Below are 17,924 nucleotides of genomic sequence, written 5' to 3'. Positions count from 1 at the left end.
CACAGACGGAGCAGACGCAGACGCAGACGCAGCAACACCCCTCCTCATCCTCTCCGCCTACACATTCTCAACCTACCACCTCATCCCCCTTTTCTCCACCGCCCTCCTCGACGTCTTCTACACCCACACCATGCAAACCCAGCGCCTGCACGCATGTCTGATACCGGTGCTGTATAAATACACTACCGAGGGCGATGCGATGAGGCGGCTTTTTGTTGATCTGTGGATTGAAAGTAGGGGCGCTGAGGGGGTGGGGAAGAAGGTGTTGGAGACGTTGGAGGGGGAGTTTTTCGTGGATTGGGTGGTGGGGTGTAGGGAGAGGGGATTGGTGTTGGGGGGGAAGGGGTGGGAGGAGAGGATGAGGAGGGTGAGGAGAGGGGGGTTTTGTGCGAGGTATCATCGGCATGGTTAGGCGGGTTGATAGGGTTTCTTGTGCGAGAGGGGATGTCACGCAGGAATTGGTGAATGTGTTTGATGGCCGTTCAAAGGGGTAGTAGATTATAGGAAGGAATTAGCTAATCGCTCGAAATACGTCCTAGCGTCATTCAACGACATGTTCGCTCCTTTCCGTTGCTCCTTTTCAGTAACTTCTGTTCCACGTGCCTCTTGTAACTCCCGGAACGTCGCCTCAGGATTGGGCTGATTCACGACCTGCATATTAACACTGCCAGTCTGTACCTCGTTGCCACCAACAACGATAATATGATTGTACTTTTTCGATCTAGCCTCTGCAATCTTCTTCGCAAGCGGACGACTACTGGTATCAACATCAACAGGAAGTTGGATTGTTGATAGAGGTAGAGGCTTTGGCGAGGATGTTGATACTTGTGATGGTGGGTCTGCTGCCTTTAGACCTGATAGCACGGACTGAACGCGAGACACGTGTTCAAGGACTTCAGCATTATTGTTGAGGGAGAGAATGATTGCGGGACGAGGTGAGAGCCAGAACGGATACTTGCCGACGTAGTGCTCGATCAGGAGAGCCATGAAGCGCTCGATGGAACCGTAGATGGCGCGATGTACAATGACCGGCCGGCGGAGTGTGGGATCAAGGCCCGCATCCATGGACGTCTGTGATCCTGCCTCTAGCTCTTCGGGTGATGCTTGGTACTGCAGATCAAATCGCTGCGGCAACTGGAAATCAAGCTGTATGGTGGCCGTCTGGTGCTCTTTGCCGTTTGAATCTTTCAAGATGATGTCGATCTTGGGGCCGTAAAAGGCACCGTCTCCTTCGTTGATGGCCCACTCGCTTCCGATATTGTTCAGTGCTGTAGTGAGCTGCTCTTCTGCACGATCCCATTCCTCTACTGTGCCAATGAAGTTGTCTTTTGGCCGGGTCGATAAGAGTAGTTTGTAGGGACCCAGACCAAACGTCCTATATACCATAGCCACAAACTTGAGTGTCTGCTCAATTTCTGCCAAGATCTGGTCTGGCCGACAGAAGATGTGCGCATCGTCTTGATGAAAGCGTCGGACCCTCGTCAGGCCCGTAAGTGCGCCTGAGATCTCGTTCCGATGTAAGGCGCTGAAGTCTGCGAGCCTGACTGGCAAGTCCCTGTAGCTCTTGATCTCATCCCTGAACAGCAAGCAGTGGCCTGGGCAGTTCATTGGCTTCAGCCCAAACTCGCCATCCTCGCCGCCCTCTGCTTCTGGTATTTGCGCGGTTGTCCCTCGTCCCTGGACACTGAACATGTCTTCAGCATAGTTCTCCCAATGTCCCGACTTCTCCCATAGCGACTTTTTGTATATTATCGGCGTGATGACTTCTTGAAAGCCGAACTGTGGGTACTGCGCGCGAAGAAATGACTGGAGTTTCTGGAACACGTAGGCGCCATTTGGGAGGATCAGTGGCGAACCGGGACTGTACGGCGATGTAATGAACAGATTATGGGTCTGCGCAAGCGTTCGGTGATCCGTGGGAGGTGCGGGTGGAGCAGCAGTCGTAGTGTTCAGTTGCGCATTGGTGGGTGGTTCAGATGAGACAGTCACCGTGTGCTGCAATTGCTGCAGCGCAGAGCACGAACAGCTCCTAACAAAAACACGAGCATACTTGCGCGTCCCTGCTATTTCTATCGGCCTTTTTCTAAGGGCTTGCAGTACAACGGAAAGCTGGCGCAATGGCGGCATCGAGAAGACTTTCCAATTTCGACATGTCCACAGGCCCAAGATGCATCTGCAGACTAGCCGTCTTGGCAGAGGGGAGCCCTAACATGACGTCGACGCGTCTGCAGGTCAACACCAACTCGCGGGGAGTTGCTGGCACCCCAAGATTGCGCTAGAGCTATGTTAGGGCTTCTTTGTGAGTTCGAGCTGATGATGAAGGCACCCAGCGTCCCGTGACGCACTTGGGCCAATACGCCCCGCCTTCTGACTGGTCGCGATTGACCCCACGTCACACTTGGGAGTGGCGACTTGTTCTACCAGCCTCCTACACATTCATAGACAACATGAATCAAAACAATTGAATCATCTTTCGCATTGGGCTCCCCAACACTACAATTAACCCCCCTTGCTTTTGACCTAGTTCATCCAACGACTTTACCTCATAGCTGCATACTATCAACCCTCATTCCACCACGCCAAGTATGAGCGCACATGCCCGGCGACTAGAACACAGCCTAGGGAGCAGCTGGGGCGAAGCCGACTACGTATCCGACGAAGGGGGTTCCTTTGATTCTGGAAGCGACGGCGCTAGCGAATTGGACTTGGAAGATTCGGACAAAGAAGTTGTACAAGAGCGTCGAGCGCTGCCAACACCAAGACGTCATCGTAACCAACAGAGTCCACCAGTACCTACAGCGCAGACAAAAAGCACACCAGTCAGGAAGCCGACAGAAAGAAAGAAAACAAGCCAGTCCCAGCATCTGCACTCTGACAAGAAGGGCCCCAGACAACATCCATTTGAGCCGAGCTTCATCATGCCTTCCATGGACAACTCATGGAGCGGGTTTAACCTGCCGCCCGCACAGAAGCCTCAGCGGCGAAAGCGAAGAGACACGGTACCGGACCGTCTATCCAACGCTTCAGGTATTGCTCCTACTTCTTTCAAGGAACGCCGTGTCGATAGCCACCAGGAAGTGAGCCCATGGCACTACGTAAGCCTCTTTTGGGAGAACGTCCTTGCGCCGTTGATTGGCCACTTTCTTGATGTATTATCCTATGCCTTGCGATACTTCATAAAACCCATCCTAGGCGTGCTGCTGGGCCTTGGTATTCTAGCCTTCAGCTTCAGGCTAGCCTCCGGCATGCTTCGCTTCACGGTTTCCAACGTAATCATGGGTCCAGTGTGTGCGATACCAGGCTCTTCATACCTCATCACAGCATGCGATACTTCTTATTCAAGCCACCACGCCAACTTTGAGGAAGTCACAAGTGTGCAAAGTCGCTTTGAAGATATTGTCCATGCAGCCAAGGATACCTACTCCCTACCTGCCACGATCAAAAATTCCGAGCTTGCAATCCGCGACCTGCGCGTCCTTGTCAGGCACTCTCATTTGCCAAGCCGCGAGGCATTGGAAAACGAATTTAATTACTTTGTTCTCACAGCCAATACAGCCTCTAGGGAGCTTTCTCGCTTCAATACCCAAATAGGCGGAGCTTCGGATCGCTTAGTCGCGGCGAATCAATGGACAATGAATGTTCTCTCCGGCATCAGGGATCAAGACGCATCCACTGGCATCGCCTCGCGGGTTATCGACCAGGTCGTTGGTACATTCGTAGCGGGACCACCAACTCTTCAGGAACGCATTTATGATCAATACATTGTCCACCTCGGCAGGAACAAGGAGGAGATCACGAAGCTCATCAGCAAGGCACAAGCTCTGCTCATTATCCTCAATAGCCTTGACGATCGCCTAGAGGCTATTCTCGAGATTGCGACACGCGACGACCAAACCGTTACACGCAATCAAGAGGAACTCTTGGCCTCTCTATGGACAAAGCTAGGTGGTAACCGGACCAACGTCGCAGCCAACGCAAAAGCCTTGAATCTTCTTTCCAACATTAGCGCTTACCGCAAGAAAGCTGTCATGCACGTTACTCAAACCCTGCTCAAGCTCCAGGAGATTCAGGACGAGTTGGAGAATTTGAGGGAGGGTGTTGCAGCACCTGAAATCCTGGGGTTTAGGGGTGATTTGCCGTTGGAGTACCATATTAATGCTATTGGAAAGGGCATAGAGAGGCTGCAGATCAGCCGAGGCGAACATATGCGTGTGGAGGCTGAAACATACAAGAAGCTCATGCATGCAGGCGAGGAGGGGGATGATGAAAGGAGGGAAATAGGCGATGGTCCGACGACTATTACCGCAAAACCTCGATAAAGGACATGTTGTCTTCGTCTCTTGGATAAACGACGAGACCAAGCGTTTGATTTTTGATTTGGCTTTCCCATAACCCAGTCCCATCCCCCCAACATTCCTACCTAGATACCCTCGCCTTTTCTATAGTCCCCAACTCATTCTTTCAATCAATACATCTGCACTTCAACCAAACATCTCCGAACCCCTTCTTCCAAACCTTCAAACTCCACTTCAACACCCACACACCCCCTCCTCGCACACTCCTCCCTAAACCCATCCACACTGCCCCCAACACCGAAATACACCCGCTTGGCCGCCACCACCGTCTTCCCCATCCTCACCCTACCCATGAGTCCCACAATGGCATCCGTAAACGCCTGAAGCGACGCTGGACTGTAAATCGTTTCAGAACCCAGGATGAAAGTGTTCATCTCGGGTGTTGACGGGATCAAGGGAAGTAACTCCGCAACTGGGGTCCAGGATCCAGAGATCAGTGTTATCGTAATACCCCTTTCCTCCAAACTCTTCTTGAACGCGGTGAGTAGATGGGGGGTTATGCGTAACTCGCCTTCGTCCTCCCACTCCCCACCGTCATCTCCAACACCGTCATCCCCCTCCTCACCAGCAGCAGCAGCAACCACGCCCCTCCGCTCCCCTAACCCCAACCCCGCCCGCCACGCCAACACAAGATTCGGCACAGTAACCAACCTCAACACATCAGCATTATAATCCGTCAGCGTAAAATACATGCCCAACCCGTTCCTGAGCGCGTACTGGAAAAGTAGTAATGAGGGCAAGGCGCTCCCGCAACCCATTTCTACAACGTGGTCGACGCGCACGAGGTCGTCGAGGTCTTTTCGGGGCCCGCGGTCGAGAAGGTAGCGCACGAGGTCTAGGCTGCATTCCCAGGTTTTGTAGCCGCCTTCGTAGATGTTTGGGCGGAGGTCTGTTGTCTGTGGGTGTGGGTGTTAGGGGTGGTGGTTTATGAGAGGAAAAGGGATGATAAGGAGAGGAAAATGGATAATAAGAGAGAGGAGGGTATATATATACATACATCCAACCCAGCCAACGCCTCCTTTCCCACCTCATCGTCGTCATCCTCGGCCATAATCTGCACCCTTACATCGAATAACTCTCTTCGCGGTAGCTTGGCCGTGAAGCCTTTTGGACTGGTGATGCTGAGGGTTGAGTAGGATATTTTTTCTGGGAGGGATGATAACTATATTTTACGTTAGATTTCGTCTCTACATGTTCACATTTTCACATTTTTTTCTGATTAATGGTCTTGGGGTTGGGTTTGTGTAGATATGACTGGTTACAATGAAATGGGTTGTGGTAGACTTGACTTACTAGTGCATCAAAGTCATGTGCTTTGGCTGGGATGGGCGGCGCTAGTGTGTCTGCATTTGCGTCTTGGTTGCGTTGGGTTTGGCTTTGGTCTTGCTGGGTGTCGTTTGGGTCTTCTTCTATATCGTCGCCTAAGAAGCCGAAACTGAAGGCCATTTTCTTTATTCTTCTTGTTTTGGGGATTTGCGTTGGTAGGGCTTGAGCGGGGGTGTGGCATGTGAAAGATAATTTTGGGGATTTGGCTTATCGATAAGAGGTGGTATGTGCGTGGGTGAATACATGGGATGTGGGAGAGGCGGGTGGTCGTATGATGTGATGATATTGGGTTATGGGTTTTATTGTAGGGGCTTGACAACAATATTCTGAAGGATGTCGGGTATCCATGTCATGTGTATCCAGCACGCACTATGCGATATATACTCGGCATATGTACACGACCCCGCGACCAGCACGTCACTTATGTTATCACCCCATATCACTCCCTCTTGATCTCTGCGTCCTTCTCTTCTTGTCGGTCCTCTGCAAGCGTCCTTTCCATTTGCCGAGCACACGCCTCCATCGTCTCCTTGTCCAACTCCCACCCCGTTGTATCCACACCCTTTGCCTGTGCGTCTGCAATAATCTGCTGGCGCTCCACAATCTTCTCGCGCATGAGTCTTATAGCACCGCCCAGTACGACGGCCTCGCTACGTCCTTGACCTTCGAGGCCAGGCACGATGGAGGCGAGCCGGTCGAAGCCTTCTCTAATGGCTTCGCGGCGTTTTTGCTCGGAGCGAATGTGGTTCTCCTTCTTCTGGGCTTCGGTGAGGCGGGGCCGGTCGGCAGGGTTGGTAGGGCTTTGAGAATCGGGCATCGTGGTGGGGGTCGTGGTGGATGCGCTTGTCTTGCGCGGTGGTGGCTGATTCGTGAGGTTTCAGACGCGTGAATTGTTTACGTCGCGGCGTCTATGGATGAGGGTTGTATGTGTTGTTACATGCCGAAACTGTGCAGGGCAGTGGCGACTTGGTGATTCTAGATGGAAAGGTACGATGGAATCACGCTACCCGATTTCGTTGCAAGTTACCTAGGCATCATGAAGTTTGTGCATTTGCCATTCATGTGCGGGCCCAGGTGCCGAGCTCAGAGGTACATTGTAAGCATATGGCACAGGCAAGTTACCTCAGGCAGGTATTACAATCATGCGATGAAGTGACATTGGGTGACTGGAAAGTCGCATGTGACGAAGGTCGGCTATCGATATGAGGGTGACGTTTGCTGGCATTTGCCGGTAGTTAGCTGACACGGTAGGTGCGCAAGTAGGATAGCTCGGGAAGACATGGCGCCATAGAACAAGAATCGTACGGGTAATTAAACTAAGGAAAGCTTTGTTTCAATGGCGACGTGAGAGACCCAGTCAGCAATCTAGGGCTCCGGGCTCCCTGCAAACCATCAACAAGTGACGCACTGCGGTGGATCTTCGCGCCACCAGCAGCCCGTCAGCCACGAGCCACGAGCCACGACGCGACGCCCAAAGATACTGCCGACAACACCAAATCTCGGTCTAGGACCAGATTCAGACAACACCGTGAAAGCAGACGTCCCGGTCTTGCGGACAAGTCACAAGAGAAGGCACGACCCCACCAAGTCATCCCGCTGGGCAGCTGCAGCCCCCCGAACACGCATAGCACCACGACGGCCGTGATATGCGCCCAACTGCGGCCATACTCCTGCACCCACACAATTGATCCCCAACACGACCTCTGCAATGGAGGGCACCCGGGGGGAGCAACCGTCGCATAAACAGCCTTGCTTCGCGAGAGGGTCTGCAACGCCAGGGCTCCGCGACCGCCCGTGGGAAGCGCCCCGTATCCGCCCAAGATGCCTACCTCTACGCCCTCCGCGTGGCATATCTGGCATATCTGCTCCAGCCTCGCCAGAAGCGAGTTCAGCATGTGCCTGCCGCGCCCAAGCAAGTCCAGCGGTCCTCGACGTCCATCAACGACCTCATGAAGGACTTCTCTCTAATAAGAGATTCCAAGAGCACCCGCTTCCCTCGCGACTTCATGGCCGCCCTCGATAAGCGGATAACAAAGGTGCTGATGGGCACAGAGCGCATGCCTGAGTTTCAGGATGCCACGGTCAAGCGGACGTTTGCCGTCTTCTTGAACGCCTTCAAGGATCCGTCTTTTAGGAAGAACATGGACAAGGACAGGAGAGTTGAGGATTTGCTCTTGATCTTCTACTCAAACGCCACAAAGGAGCTGGGCAAAGGCAAGGCGCCAGGAGACGACAGTTGGAAGCTCATGGTGGACCGACATGTTGCTCTCTTCCTACGACTCGTTAGCTCTATCCTCGTGCACTACGATTGGGCCAAGGACCGCCCAGAACTCGCCCATCGACTGGCCACCATGGAAAAGAAGCTTTTGGTACATGATCAGGATCTAGCAGCCGAGAATCAGCGTAATGGCGGGTCGGGAGGCAAAACAGTCGAAGTGGAAGTCCCAAGAAGCTATGAGGTCAAAGATATGCCACTGGTCCTGGTGGTGTCACGCATCTTTGCTGTTGGGTACTCCGACGTGCAAGCCGATATCGATCGATATAAGGCTGTATGGACTGAAAAGGCTGCTTTGCAGGATCTCAAGACCTATCAGGCACATCTGAGTCTCATGACAAAGAAGACGCTCAACAGCGACGACTTTGATACCGAAGAGGCTTATGAGGCGTGGAAGAATCAAGAAATACCAGACCTCTCGCAGATGATTCTAGCCATCATCCAGTCCAACCCGGAACTTGCAAAGAGTTCTCCCGGGTCTGTACCACAATTCAGGCCAAAGTCAACTTTGGACCCCCTCTCTAGTGGATCCAGGCAGGGTTCTGTGTCCTCTGAGAACAGCTACGTCATTGACCAGCCCGTGGACATGAGCGGGCTCAACATCTCAGACGACCCAAATGACACGTCGTCATATACCTTTATACCCACAGATCCACGTGCCACGTACCGTGCGATCCTGAAAGAAGCATTGACGTACGACTTGGCGGATACCGAACTTGAACCAAGCGAGGCAACTAGCGAGGACCCGCCTGTCAAGCTACTGTCAAAGCACTCGGCCGAACTCTTGAACGAGATAGCCGTCAGGTGGCGGATTCCTCAGTTTTCGCGTCTTGTATTGTTCCTGGATGTCATCCGCGACAAGTACATTGACCAAGAAATCAGTCTAGATACTCTCGACGCAGCCTTTAACTACGTCAAGGAGCCCCCGCCAGTAGACACCAAGTCACGTCGAATGAGTCAAATCCCAGTACAAGAATCCTTGTTTGATCGGTCCAAGTGGACAATTCAGGACTATGCACTTAATCAGCAGATCTTGCTAGCGTTACACGACTGCTTGTTGCGTGAACTGTATGAGCTGATGATGTGCGTGTACGACCCCAAACCGCCTGGGCTCGGGCCAGTCATGTACATACTCGAGAGCCACATCTACGACGATCCCACGTTTCCTGGCACAGAGGAAGACATGGACAAGTTCACTGAGCAATTACGCCAGGGCTTGAGACAGAAGGCTGGTGAAGTGTATCGTGAGCTTCTCGCAAAGCATATCCCCGACACCAAAGAAGAGTGGGAATTCTTCCATGTTATCGAGCTTGGACGCGCCGTGGTTAAGCTCTGCGAGCGTATACAGAAGCGGTATCGGAAGAACCCTGAAGTCATGGGCGCTAGCCCTATGATGTGTCTTGTGGAGAAGATGTTTCCTGCGTATGCTGCCGATGCGCGAGACCTGGTTGCGCGGATTATGGATGTTGCGCATAGCAAGGGAGAAGATGTGCCAGTACAAGATGGATTCGACTTGTACAAGGAGCTTGTCGAGATTCGTCGCATACACAGCGATGCTCTACCAGACAAGAGCTTTGCATTTAGCATTGAAGATCAGCTACAGGACTTTGTCTGGAGATGGATTCAAATGACAGACCAAAACTTGATTGGGTGGGTCGAGAACGCCTTCAAGGCAGACCAGTTCCAGATTGAGTCGCAGAATCCCATTCCTATGGACGATGAGCGCCACAGCGTCTCAGTTGTGGACATTTTCCGGTCGTTCAATCAGAGTATCGAGCAGATTGTTGCCCTGAACTGGGATAACGACGTTCAATACGCTAAGTTTATGACAGCCGTGTCAAAATCGATTGGTATCGCACTTGCAAGATACTGCGAGCTTGTGGAGCAAAAGTTCGCCAAAGAGATGGACCGCCTTACGCCCGAGCAGGAAGCTGCTGCTAATCAAACAAGACAAGAGAAGTGGTTGTCTACGGTCAAGGACTTTTACAGCCAAAAGGAGAATGTCGAGCCGTTCCAGTTTTACCCAGAAGTAAGTAATGAGTTTGATGTATATGTTCGAAACTAATGAGTCTAGTCCCTTGTCAAACTCAACAACATCGAGTATGCAATGCAGCAATTAGATAAGCTCGAGCGCGAAATTGGTGTAGACGCTTGTGCAGAGGTTATCCAAAAATACTCTCCGCCACCAGCTCAACGCCCGCGAAACAACAACTTTGTCTTTACCATCAAGATCATCGAGGCTGAAGACCTGAAGGCGTGCGATATGAATGGACTCAGTGATCCTTATGTTGTTCTGGGTGATGAGTACCAAAAGCGTCTGGCAAAGACTCGGGTAGTCTATCGCAACCTGAACCCACGCTGGGATGAGACAATCGACATTACCACCAACGGTCCGCTCAACGTGGTTGCCACGATTTGGGATTGGGATGCCATGGGTGATCATGACTGTGTTGGTCGTACATCACTCAAGTTAGACCCATCGCACTTCCGAGACTACATGCCCCGCGAGTACTGGCTCGATCTGGATACACAAGGTCGCCTGCTGCTGCGTGTGAGTATGGAGGGAGAGCGAGACGACATCCAATTCTACTTTGGCAAGTCATTCAGAACACTTAAGAGGACTGAGCGTGACATGACACGGAAGATTACGGACAAGGTAGGCAGATTGTTATTTGGTGTATGGTTCCAGCTAACATCATCAGCTCTCATCCTTTATTGGATACAAGCTCTCTCGCCGGTCGCTTGATGCCCTGCTCAACAAGGGTGTTGCCTCAAAAGTAACGAATTACTTGGGCAACTTCCGATCCGCTCGACCCATGTCGGTTGTCCAAGGTCCTACACAGCACGACATCGCGTCGGCACTTGGTCCTTTGTTCACCTACTTTGACGAGAACTTTGCCATCATGAAGCAAACACTGACTGATGCTGCCATGATCATGGTCATGACGAGATTGTGGAAAGAGGCCTTGGCAACAATAGAGTCCCTACTTGTACCACCACTTTCCGACAAGCTATCACAACAGCGCCCGTTGACTCAACAAGAGCTCGACATCGTTTTCAAGTGGTTGAAGATGTTGTTCGACTTCTTCCACGCAGTTGATGAGGACGGTAACGTTGAGGGTGTACCCATGGACGTTCTCAAGTCGCCGAAATACCACGAGCTCCAAAACCTAAACTTCTTCTACTTTGAGGCGACGGAAGATCTCATCCGCACATCTGAATCCATGGCTGCAGCCAGCGCACGAAGACAACAAGAGCAGACACAACGGTTGAACCGCATGTCTGCACCACCCACCATGGGTCATCAATTCGGTGGTGCTGCGGGACTTGTTGGTATGCCGACTAGAAAACACAAGACTGTCATGCTGTCACGTAACCTGGGTACAATGAAGAAGGCCAAGGAAGAGAAGAGAAAAGAAGCACAGGCCGAACCCAATGACGATATGATATTGCGTATATTGAGAATGAGGCCCGAGGCGGAACGCTACCTCAAGGATCGAAGTAGACAAAAGGTATGACATTGATCCATTTGCGCGTCCTGAATCCTGCTAATAATACCCCCACAGGAACGTCTTGCCGCCGCCCAAGCCGCAGAAATGATAGTCCGCCAAAGTCTCAACTCTGGCGGTGGACGTATGACAGGCCCGTCGAGACGTTAAAAAGAGTGTGCTTTTTGTTCTCTCTTCTCTTCTCTTCTTTTTTTACTTCGCAGATGTTCTTCTTTCTCTTCTTCAACACACTCTACTTTGGCGTTTTTTAAATATCTTCCTCTTCGTCTTCGTCTGATACCTCTGCATCATTATAACTGGCTGATCAGGCGTCTTTAGCTGGGGAGCAGGCGAGTTTTTTTTCTGTTGTTCTGTCTCGGCGTTTTTTTGGTGGGGGGTTGTGAGATGGATGGTGTCGTATGTCTTACTATTGCGTTTTTATATTTTTCTGGTGATGATGGGGTATGTGGTGATGAGGTGGGGGGTGAGGCGTATGGATGGGGGTATGGGGAATGGGGGATGGATGGGGTAAGGTTGTAGGTAGATAGATGAATATGTATGATGTTTTAATGCAAGGGTTGGTGTTTCTGTCGGGGCGTTTTGTGGGTGTTGACGGTGTGTGATTCAGTTTACTTGCTTTTGCTCTCTTCGTTCTGTCTCTCGCTCACTCACCATCAATTGAAAAATCATATCTCTCGTGTATCAGTACTTGATCAAGCGCCGACCGTTCGCGCAAGTGTAGGCTGACATGTACAGTGGCAAATTTCCGGCAGTGCAGCTTCCAGGTGCCTCTCCACTAGATCGTCCCGATTGAGACAGCTTGAGCATCCGTTTGCTCTGCCAGGCAACCGTAGAGGTCCTACGCACGGAGCAATGTATGGGACTAATCGCGCTAGTCTATTCGTTGCCTTTTGGCTACTTTGGATCTGTTGACCCCTCTTCTGTTGTTAGCTTCGCTACTCTTTTCAACTTCACCGGGGCCGCACAATTGTCGACTCGGCACTTTGTACAGCACATCTCTCAGCGCTCAGCGCGCGACACGCAGCCTCAGGGCACACTGGATCGAAATGGGCGCCCAGCCAGTCGCCGCTGCCGAACGCATACCTTGCAGCCACCGGCCCTCTAAGCTCCCGCCTAGCACCTACGACAGAATCTTCGCATTGACTGTCGAGAACGACTGTGACGACTTCGAAGACAAGGTCTTCCATGTTTACCGTGAGGTCTTGAAACATTCTTCTATCTGGTTCAGCAAACGTTTGGAAGATGAGTGGAAAGGAGATACAGGCTCTATGAACCTCCATAAATACAAAACCCCTTTTTGCTCTGCCGTGGATATTTTCGAACTCTTCTTCTACTGGCTGAACACAGGAGAGCTTGCCATCTCAACCTTCGCCGCGCACATGGTATTGGAGTCTCTGGCTACGGCTTACGAGTTTTCGAACGAGTATGATATTAACGAATTTGGTAATGCTCTTTTAGATGCCTTCTACCTCCATCTTGTTGAGCTGGGCGTGATGATTCCGTCTACCATCGTGGCCATCTACAAACTCACAGAAGAAGATAGTGAGGTGCGACGGATGTCAGCTGAATGGGTCTTTGAGAATGGCGATACTGCTATGTCAACATCTCGTCGCAAAAAAATTGACAGGGATATTCTGTGGGAAACTATCAACATGTCGTACGAGCATAAACAAGGAGTCGGCTATCTGAAGCGCCTAACAAAGGGCCAGCGCCTTGATCATATTCAGAACGCCAAAGATCACCTCTGCGAGAATTTTCACGATCATGACTTGGAGTCAATCAAAACCGATGAGGATTAAGGCAGCGCATCACCTCGCTGTTCCGATTTTCACGGCTAAGAGCGACGGATAACGGCGTGGAAGCATCCGAACACAGCATCAATGCACTGGCTTTGCTCCAGGGAGAAATGGATACTACATTTGGGATGGATTCCATACTGGTGGAGGACCGGAACTACGTGTCTTGTTCAAAGCCGTAGAGAGTTCACACCCTTGGAGGACTGTAACTACTTGTTCAAATCCGTAGAGAGATACTACCGATCGAACTCAACTTCAAGTTCAAATCTAGTTTACAAATCACATGCACCTCGTGAACTAACCCACCCCAAGCGTAGTCCTTACATACATGGCTCTTCCAATCCCTAATCTAGCACATGATTTTCCTTTCTAGTCACAGTGACCATCTCATCACAAACTCTGTATATCCCATGACGTAACCCTGCTCCCCCCAAGTGCGCACATGCGCTTGCTACACTGCACCACGTGCACAATACCGCGAGATATAAGATCTTCCTTCCAGCAAGACTTGGGATGCGCGATATTTACATCTCACCGGCAGGCACCTGAGTGTCATGGAATACTTCACATACTAGTGTACAACGGCTACTGTAGTCGCTAGACACGCTTGTTAGGTGTTGCTTACACACACTTTCAGGTACTTTATGATATCTAGGTGCTGGTTATAATGTGTTGTATAGAATGTTTTAACTGCGGTTGCTGGATACATGCTTGGGGTGAAGTGCGTGTGCTTCTTCACTTTCACTTTCATTTTCACTTGTTTGCACGTGCACTCTGCAGCTTAAGCCGCTTGGGTATATAGCTTGAACTTCTCGCCGCCTACACCACAAACCCCTCTATACCAGCACTCACCCACCCACTACCACCCGCATATCGAAGAAATGCCACCCATTACAGTGCCATGCTGTGCGCCATACGTCCCCCCAGTGTTCACCACCAACAGCAAAGACGTGATTTTCAAAGTTGGCCATGGTAGTGAATGTAAGGAGTTTGAAGTGGAAGCGGCGCTCGTGCGGGCTTGTCCTGGATGCTTCCGCGATTGGTATGTAACTGTCTTGTTTTAGCTTTTTTTGTGTCAGGGCTTGATCTGAAGATGGAAAAGGGGCAAAGGATGTGATATTAACAATGGCATAGGCTTAAAAAGAACCAGAAGAACCCAAACAAGGAAATGGCATTACCAGATGAAAAGCCAGCAGTGTTCTCGGTTTTTGTTGCGTTTCTGAAGACTGGCACGATTGTCATCCCCTCCGACGACCATGATACGAAGGACGACACGGATGAAGGCAGAAGCGAAGACATAGATAAAGACATGAATGATGACGTATACGAAGAGAGAAACAGCGACACGGACGACCCACACACCAACACGTATATCGACGAAGGCACACAAACCCCCGCCATCCACATGCTCATTCCGCTATTCACCTTCGCCAAAGACCATGTCATCCTCCCCCTTCATAACGCCATTCTCTCCACCATCATCACCACCACGTCCATAACCCCCCTCCACACCATGTACGCATTCAACCGCCCCGCATACGACGCTACATCGCACCCCTCCCCCCTCCGCGATCTTCTCATCTGCACCATCCTCGCGATCGGCAGCGCCTCAGAAATGCAAACCAGGCTAGACATTGTCCCCAAGGAATTTCTGGCAGATTGTTTGGGATTGGCGGCCGAGGTGGAAGGCGTACCTTTTCAAGAGGGAGGCAGACTGGGGAAGCAGGGATGGTTGGCGGATAAGGCGGAACGAGTTTGTGCCCAGTACCATGATCATCACGACAGGGATTCGGATACGGATACGGATGATGGTAGGAGTGGAAGGAGGCATAGTCCTAATCCGAGGGTTTGGCAAAGGTTTTTAGGAAGGGCAAGTATGAGGAGAGGAAAGGGGTGGCGTAATGGACCGAGGCCTGGGAGTGGAATGGTTGGAGGACGAGGTGGGTATGGAAGAGGTGGGGGGAGGGGAAAGAGCGAGGAGGACGAGTGGAGTTTGTCTGACGAAGTAGAAGACAAAGAGGATGATGAGGGGGTTAGGGAAATGAAGAGGCTATTCCAGGAGGAGTCTGATGCGAGGATGAGGGATTTGCTAAAGCCCTTGCCGCCGAGAGAGCGGTACTAGAGGGGTCATTGAAAATGAGGGGATGGGTCTATACTTTTAGATTGTGGCTTCACGATTAGAATCGAATTAATGAATTACTTGATCAATTAGCTCTAGGGTGAGTGTACTTCTAGGTTGTCTGATTGGCTTTGAAGCTGAAAGATTGAGTTGCTTGATTCAACCTTGCTTCACTACCTCATGTCTTAAACACGATAAAGATAGTCATACAAATGTAACATGTGCTTAACATAGAAACCCTACAAATTGAACTTGATAGCTTACAGTAATTCTACCCTCATGTGTTCCGTCCCTTGAGATGAAAATTGAAATCCCTGTTCACCAGCTTCAAACCATGCAGCAAATTCAGATATATCGTATAGTAGCCAGGATATATTCGGTTAGATAGTACATAACCGTCTCTTCCTTGATCACTCCCTGTAGTTATCTGGAGTCCTCAATGTCATCTACTTCCTGCCATCCATACTCTTTGTATACCGTCTGGGGTCGCTAAAAGGAGTGTCCACGTCTGCATTCAATGGCCTGAAGTACCTGTCGATGCCGTATCCCTATCACTACAGTGACGTTGTGGGTACTGATGCTCTTGTCGAGTCACTCAGTCTATATGACCCTGTTATCTTGTAAGCTGTTGTCGACAACAATCGGGAGTTATCACTTACCTGAGAGGAGCCGTAGGGTCATGTGCGTCAGACTAACGACCACCGTGGTTGTGACACATATCACAGAAGGTGTCCTTGGTAGTCTGCATGTTTGTCTCAACCTCGGCCTCGAGCTCGGCCTCGGACGCCCATTCAAGATATCCCATTGCTTGTTGTTGCAGAGACGACAAGTCGAACAGGTCCGACATAAGGCCCCCGGGAATTTTGTCTTGATCTTGGAAGATTGCACGGCCGTGATAGTGGAGGTTGAAGACGTAGCTAGCGAGCAGCTTCCGCAGTTATGAAGTGCCGTCGGTCCCGTTGTAAACGATTGTCATGGCATGAAAGCTGATGTATGGTGCCTTGCTCAGGGTAGAGTAGAATGCGTCGAGTACGCGGTTCTCAAAATCCTGGATACCGTAGACCTTGGCGAACTCGTGAGCATCTATGAAAGATTGCCATGTGTCGTCTAGCGCAAGGCTGGGAATGTAGATGTTACTAGTATTAACCCAGTCGATGAAGATGCTGAATGTATCGGAAGATACATCTTTGAGGTAGATGGTATCTTCCGACACGCCTTCGGGTTCCACGAGCTTACCGAAAACCGGGGCGTAATGGCTCAGGACCCCACGGTAGATGCGGAGGACCATCTTCTTGCCTTTGACCTTGTCCAATGAAATTATGGCAACTGGTTCGCCGTACGCGGTAGGTAGGGGTTTTGTTGGAGGCCAGCGGCAAAGCATAGGCTCGACGTAGATCGTGCTGGAACCCATGTTGATCATGTATAGCCGCAAACCTGAAAGTTAAGAGCTAGCAGTTGAAAGTTGCGTGGGGTGCAGAAGACTGGAAGAGTTCAACAGGTGTAGAACTTAAGAGAGGGAGGGACGACTAGCGCGAACGGTGGGTGCTCCGTGTGTAGTGGTGACTAACAGGTAAACACTGAGTGAAACTGCGCCACGCAGAATCCGTTGATGTGCATTGCATAGGCTGGAATAAGAACCGTATATACCGCTGTCAAAATATTGGCAGCTATATGCATTTGCATACTTTAAATGGGTACTGCTGCTTGGGCAATCACAGGCACGTGACAAAACTCGTCTTTTGCTCCTCCTGAAATTCGCTCGATAGCTTATGATGTCACAGTATATTGAGAACGACGATTAAGAAAAGTAGACACTGAAATTGATGATTGAAAAAGAGAATTGTAATTCCGGTAGTATGTACGTCTTACTTCATTTATATACATCTACCAAGTCTCACCTGACTTCCTAGCCTGTTGATTGTTAGCAACATGTCAGTTATACATATCATCTGACTTACTGGTACAGCGCCCTTGCCTCCCAGCTCAACATCAAGGCCACCTGGGTAGGTCTTTGGCACACTGATCTTGTCGGGGTAAACGGTGCTTACTGCTGCGCAGAGTCCAAAGACAGTCGCAACGGAGATGCCCAACAGAACGGCACCCCATCCAGGGGTGAAGTGGTTGTAGTCATGCAGCGAGAGGACTCCGAGGATATCGTTATCTTCGTGGCAGGGCTCGCCGTAGTTTCGACGCTCCTGCTTGTCCCACCAATCGCCGTACGGGTCGCGGTTTCCGCGCTTCTCTGGGGGAGGGTTGATGTAGCCGCCATTCTGCGACTATCAGCATTGCATCGCTCCTTCCTTCAAAATTGGCAGCGCACCTGGTTCGGGTCTGCGAGCTCCTGCTTCTCAGCGGCTGTGAGGGCTGTGCGGATCTGGGTGAATTGCGGGCGTGGGCGGGCTGGGACAATGGTGCGAGCCAGCGGGCGTGCCGCTACAATGCGCCTGGAGAGCATGCTACGGCGCTGTGAGTATCTCTAGGATATACAGATAGGGAGTCTTCGTACGTGGCGGCTTGGATGCGGGGATTTGTGGAATTGCGGTA

At 51.0% G+C, this 17,924-nt stretch overlaps 9 protein-coding genes across 9 annotated transcripts; 4 read left to right on the top strand and 5 right to left on the bottom strand.

The window, feature by feature from the left end:
* Window positions 1–498: 498 nt before the first annotated feature.
* PtrM4_117600 (ThrS, Threonyl-tRNA synthetase) lies at window positions 499–2,127 on the bottom strand (the record flags this gene model as incomplete). The annotated part of the gene is made up of 1 exon (XM_001935102.1): window positions 499–2,127. The coding sequence occupies one exon, from the start codon at window positions 2,125–2,127 to the stop codon at window positions 499–501; it is 1,629 nt and encodes a 542-aa protein (XP_001935137.1).
* A 458-nt stretch (window positions 2,128–2,585) lies between these two features.
* Window positions 2,586–4,319, top strand: PtrM4_117590 (Nucleo-P87 domain containing protein; the record flags this gene model as incomplete). The annotated part of the gene is made up of 1 exon (XM_001935101.2): window positions 2,586–4,319. The coding sequence occupies one exon, from the start codon at window positions 2,586–2,588 to the stop codon at window positions 4,317–4,319; it is 1,734 nt and encodes a 577-aa protein (XP_001935136.1).
* A 146-nt stretch (window positions 4,320–4,465) lies between these two features.
* Window positions 4,466–5,801, bottom strand: PtrM4_117580 (PAT1 multi-domain protein; the record flags this gene model as incomplete). Its single annotated transcript, XM_001935100.1, has 3 exons — window positions 4,466–5,251; window positions 5,353–5,517; window positions 5,649–5,801. 3 exons carry the CDS (start codon window positions 5,799–5,801, stop codon window positions 4,466–4,468), a joined length of 1,104 nt encoding a protein of 367 aa, XP_001935135.1.
* Window positions 5,802–6,120: 319 nt separating this feature from the next.
* Window positions 6,121–6,498, bottom strand: PtrM4_117570 (HLH domain containing protein; the record flags this gene model as incomplete). The annotated part of the gene is made up of 1 exon (XM_001935099.1): window positions 6,121–6,498. The coding sequence occupies one exon, from the start codon at window positions 6,496–6,498 to the stop codon at window positions 6,121–6,123; it is 378 nt and encodes a 125-aa protein (XP_001935134.1).
* A 1,132-nt stretch (window positions 6,499–7,630) lies between these two features.
* On the top strand, window positions 7,631–11,615 carry PtrM4_117560 (Ca2+-dependent lipid-binding protein, contains C2 domain protein; the record flags this gene model as incomplete). The annotated part of the gene is made up of 4 exons (XM_001935098.2): window positions 7,631–9,985; window positions 10,031–10,612; window positions 10,659–11,468; window positions 11,523–11,615. 4 exons carry the CDS (start codon window positions 7,631–7,633, stop codon window positions 11,613–11,615), a joined length of 3,840 nt encoding a protein of 1,279 aa, XP_001935133.2.
* Window positions 11,616–12,511: 896 nt separating this feature from the next.
* Window positions 12,512–13,264, top strand: PtrM4_117550 (BTB domain containing protein; the record flags this gene model as incomplete). Its single annotated transcript, XM_001935097.1, has 1 exon — window positions 12,512–13,264. The coding sequence occupies one exon, from the start codon at window positions 12,512–12,514 to the stop codon at window positions 13,262–13,264; it is 753 nt and encodes a 250-aa protein (XP_001935132.1).
* An 878-nt stretch (window positions 13,265–14,142) lies between these two features.
* PtrM4_117540 (BTB domain containing protein) lies at window positions 14,143–15,270 on the top strand (the record flags this gene model as incomplete). Its single annotated transcript, XM_066108265.1, has 3 exons — window positions 14,143–14,303; window positions 14,396–14,702; window positions 15,268–15,270. The coding sequence occupies 3 exons, from the start codon at window positions 14,143–14,145 to the stop codon at window positions 15,268–15,270; spliced, it is 471 nt and encodes a 156-aa protein (XP_065961450.1).
* Window positions 15,271–16,317: 1,047 nt separating this feature from the next.
* On the bottom strand, window positions 16,318–16,791 carry PtrM4_117530 (BTB domain containing protein; the record flags this gene model as incomplete). The annotated part of the gene is made up of 1 exon (XM_001935095.1): window positions 16,318–16,791. One exon carries the CDS (start codon window positions 16,789–16,791, stop codon window positions 16,318–16,320), a length of 474 nt encoding a protein of 157 aa, XP_001935130.1.
* A 473-nt stretch (window positions 16,792–17,264) lies between these two features.
* Window positions 17,265–17,835, bottom strand: PtrM4_117520 (uncharacterized protein; the record flags this gene model as incomplete). The annotated part of the gene is made up of 3 exons (XM_001935094.2): window positions 17,265–17,291; window positions 17,339–17,650; window positions 17,701–17,835. 3 exons carry the CDS (start codon window positions 17,833–17,835, stop codon window positions 17,265–17,267), a joined length of 474 nt encoding a protein of 157 aa, XP_001935129.2.
* Window positions 17,836–17,924: the final 89 nt, after the last annotated feature.

The sequence above is a fragment of the Pyrenophora tritici-repentis genome, chromosome 6 (assembly GCF_003171515.1).
Source record: "Pyrenophora tritici-repentis strain M4 chromosome 6, whole genome shotgun sequence".
Taxonomy (NCBI): domain Eukaryota; kingdom Fungi; phylum Ascomycota; class Dothideomycetes; order Pleosporales; family Pleosporaceae; genus Pyrenophora; species Pyrenophora tritici-repentis.
Note: the sequence above shows the minus strand (reverse complement) of the source record. Positions and strands in the feature narration are given on the sequence as shown.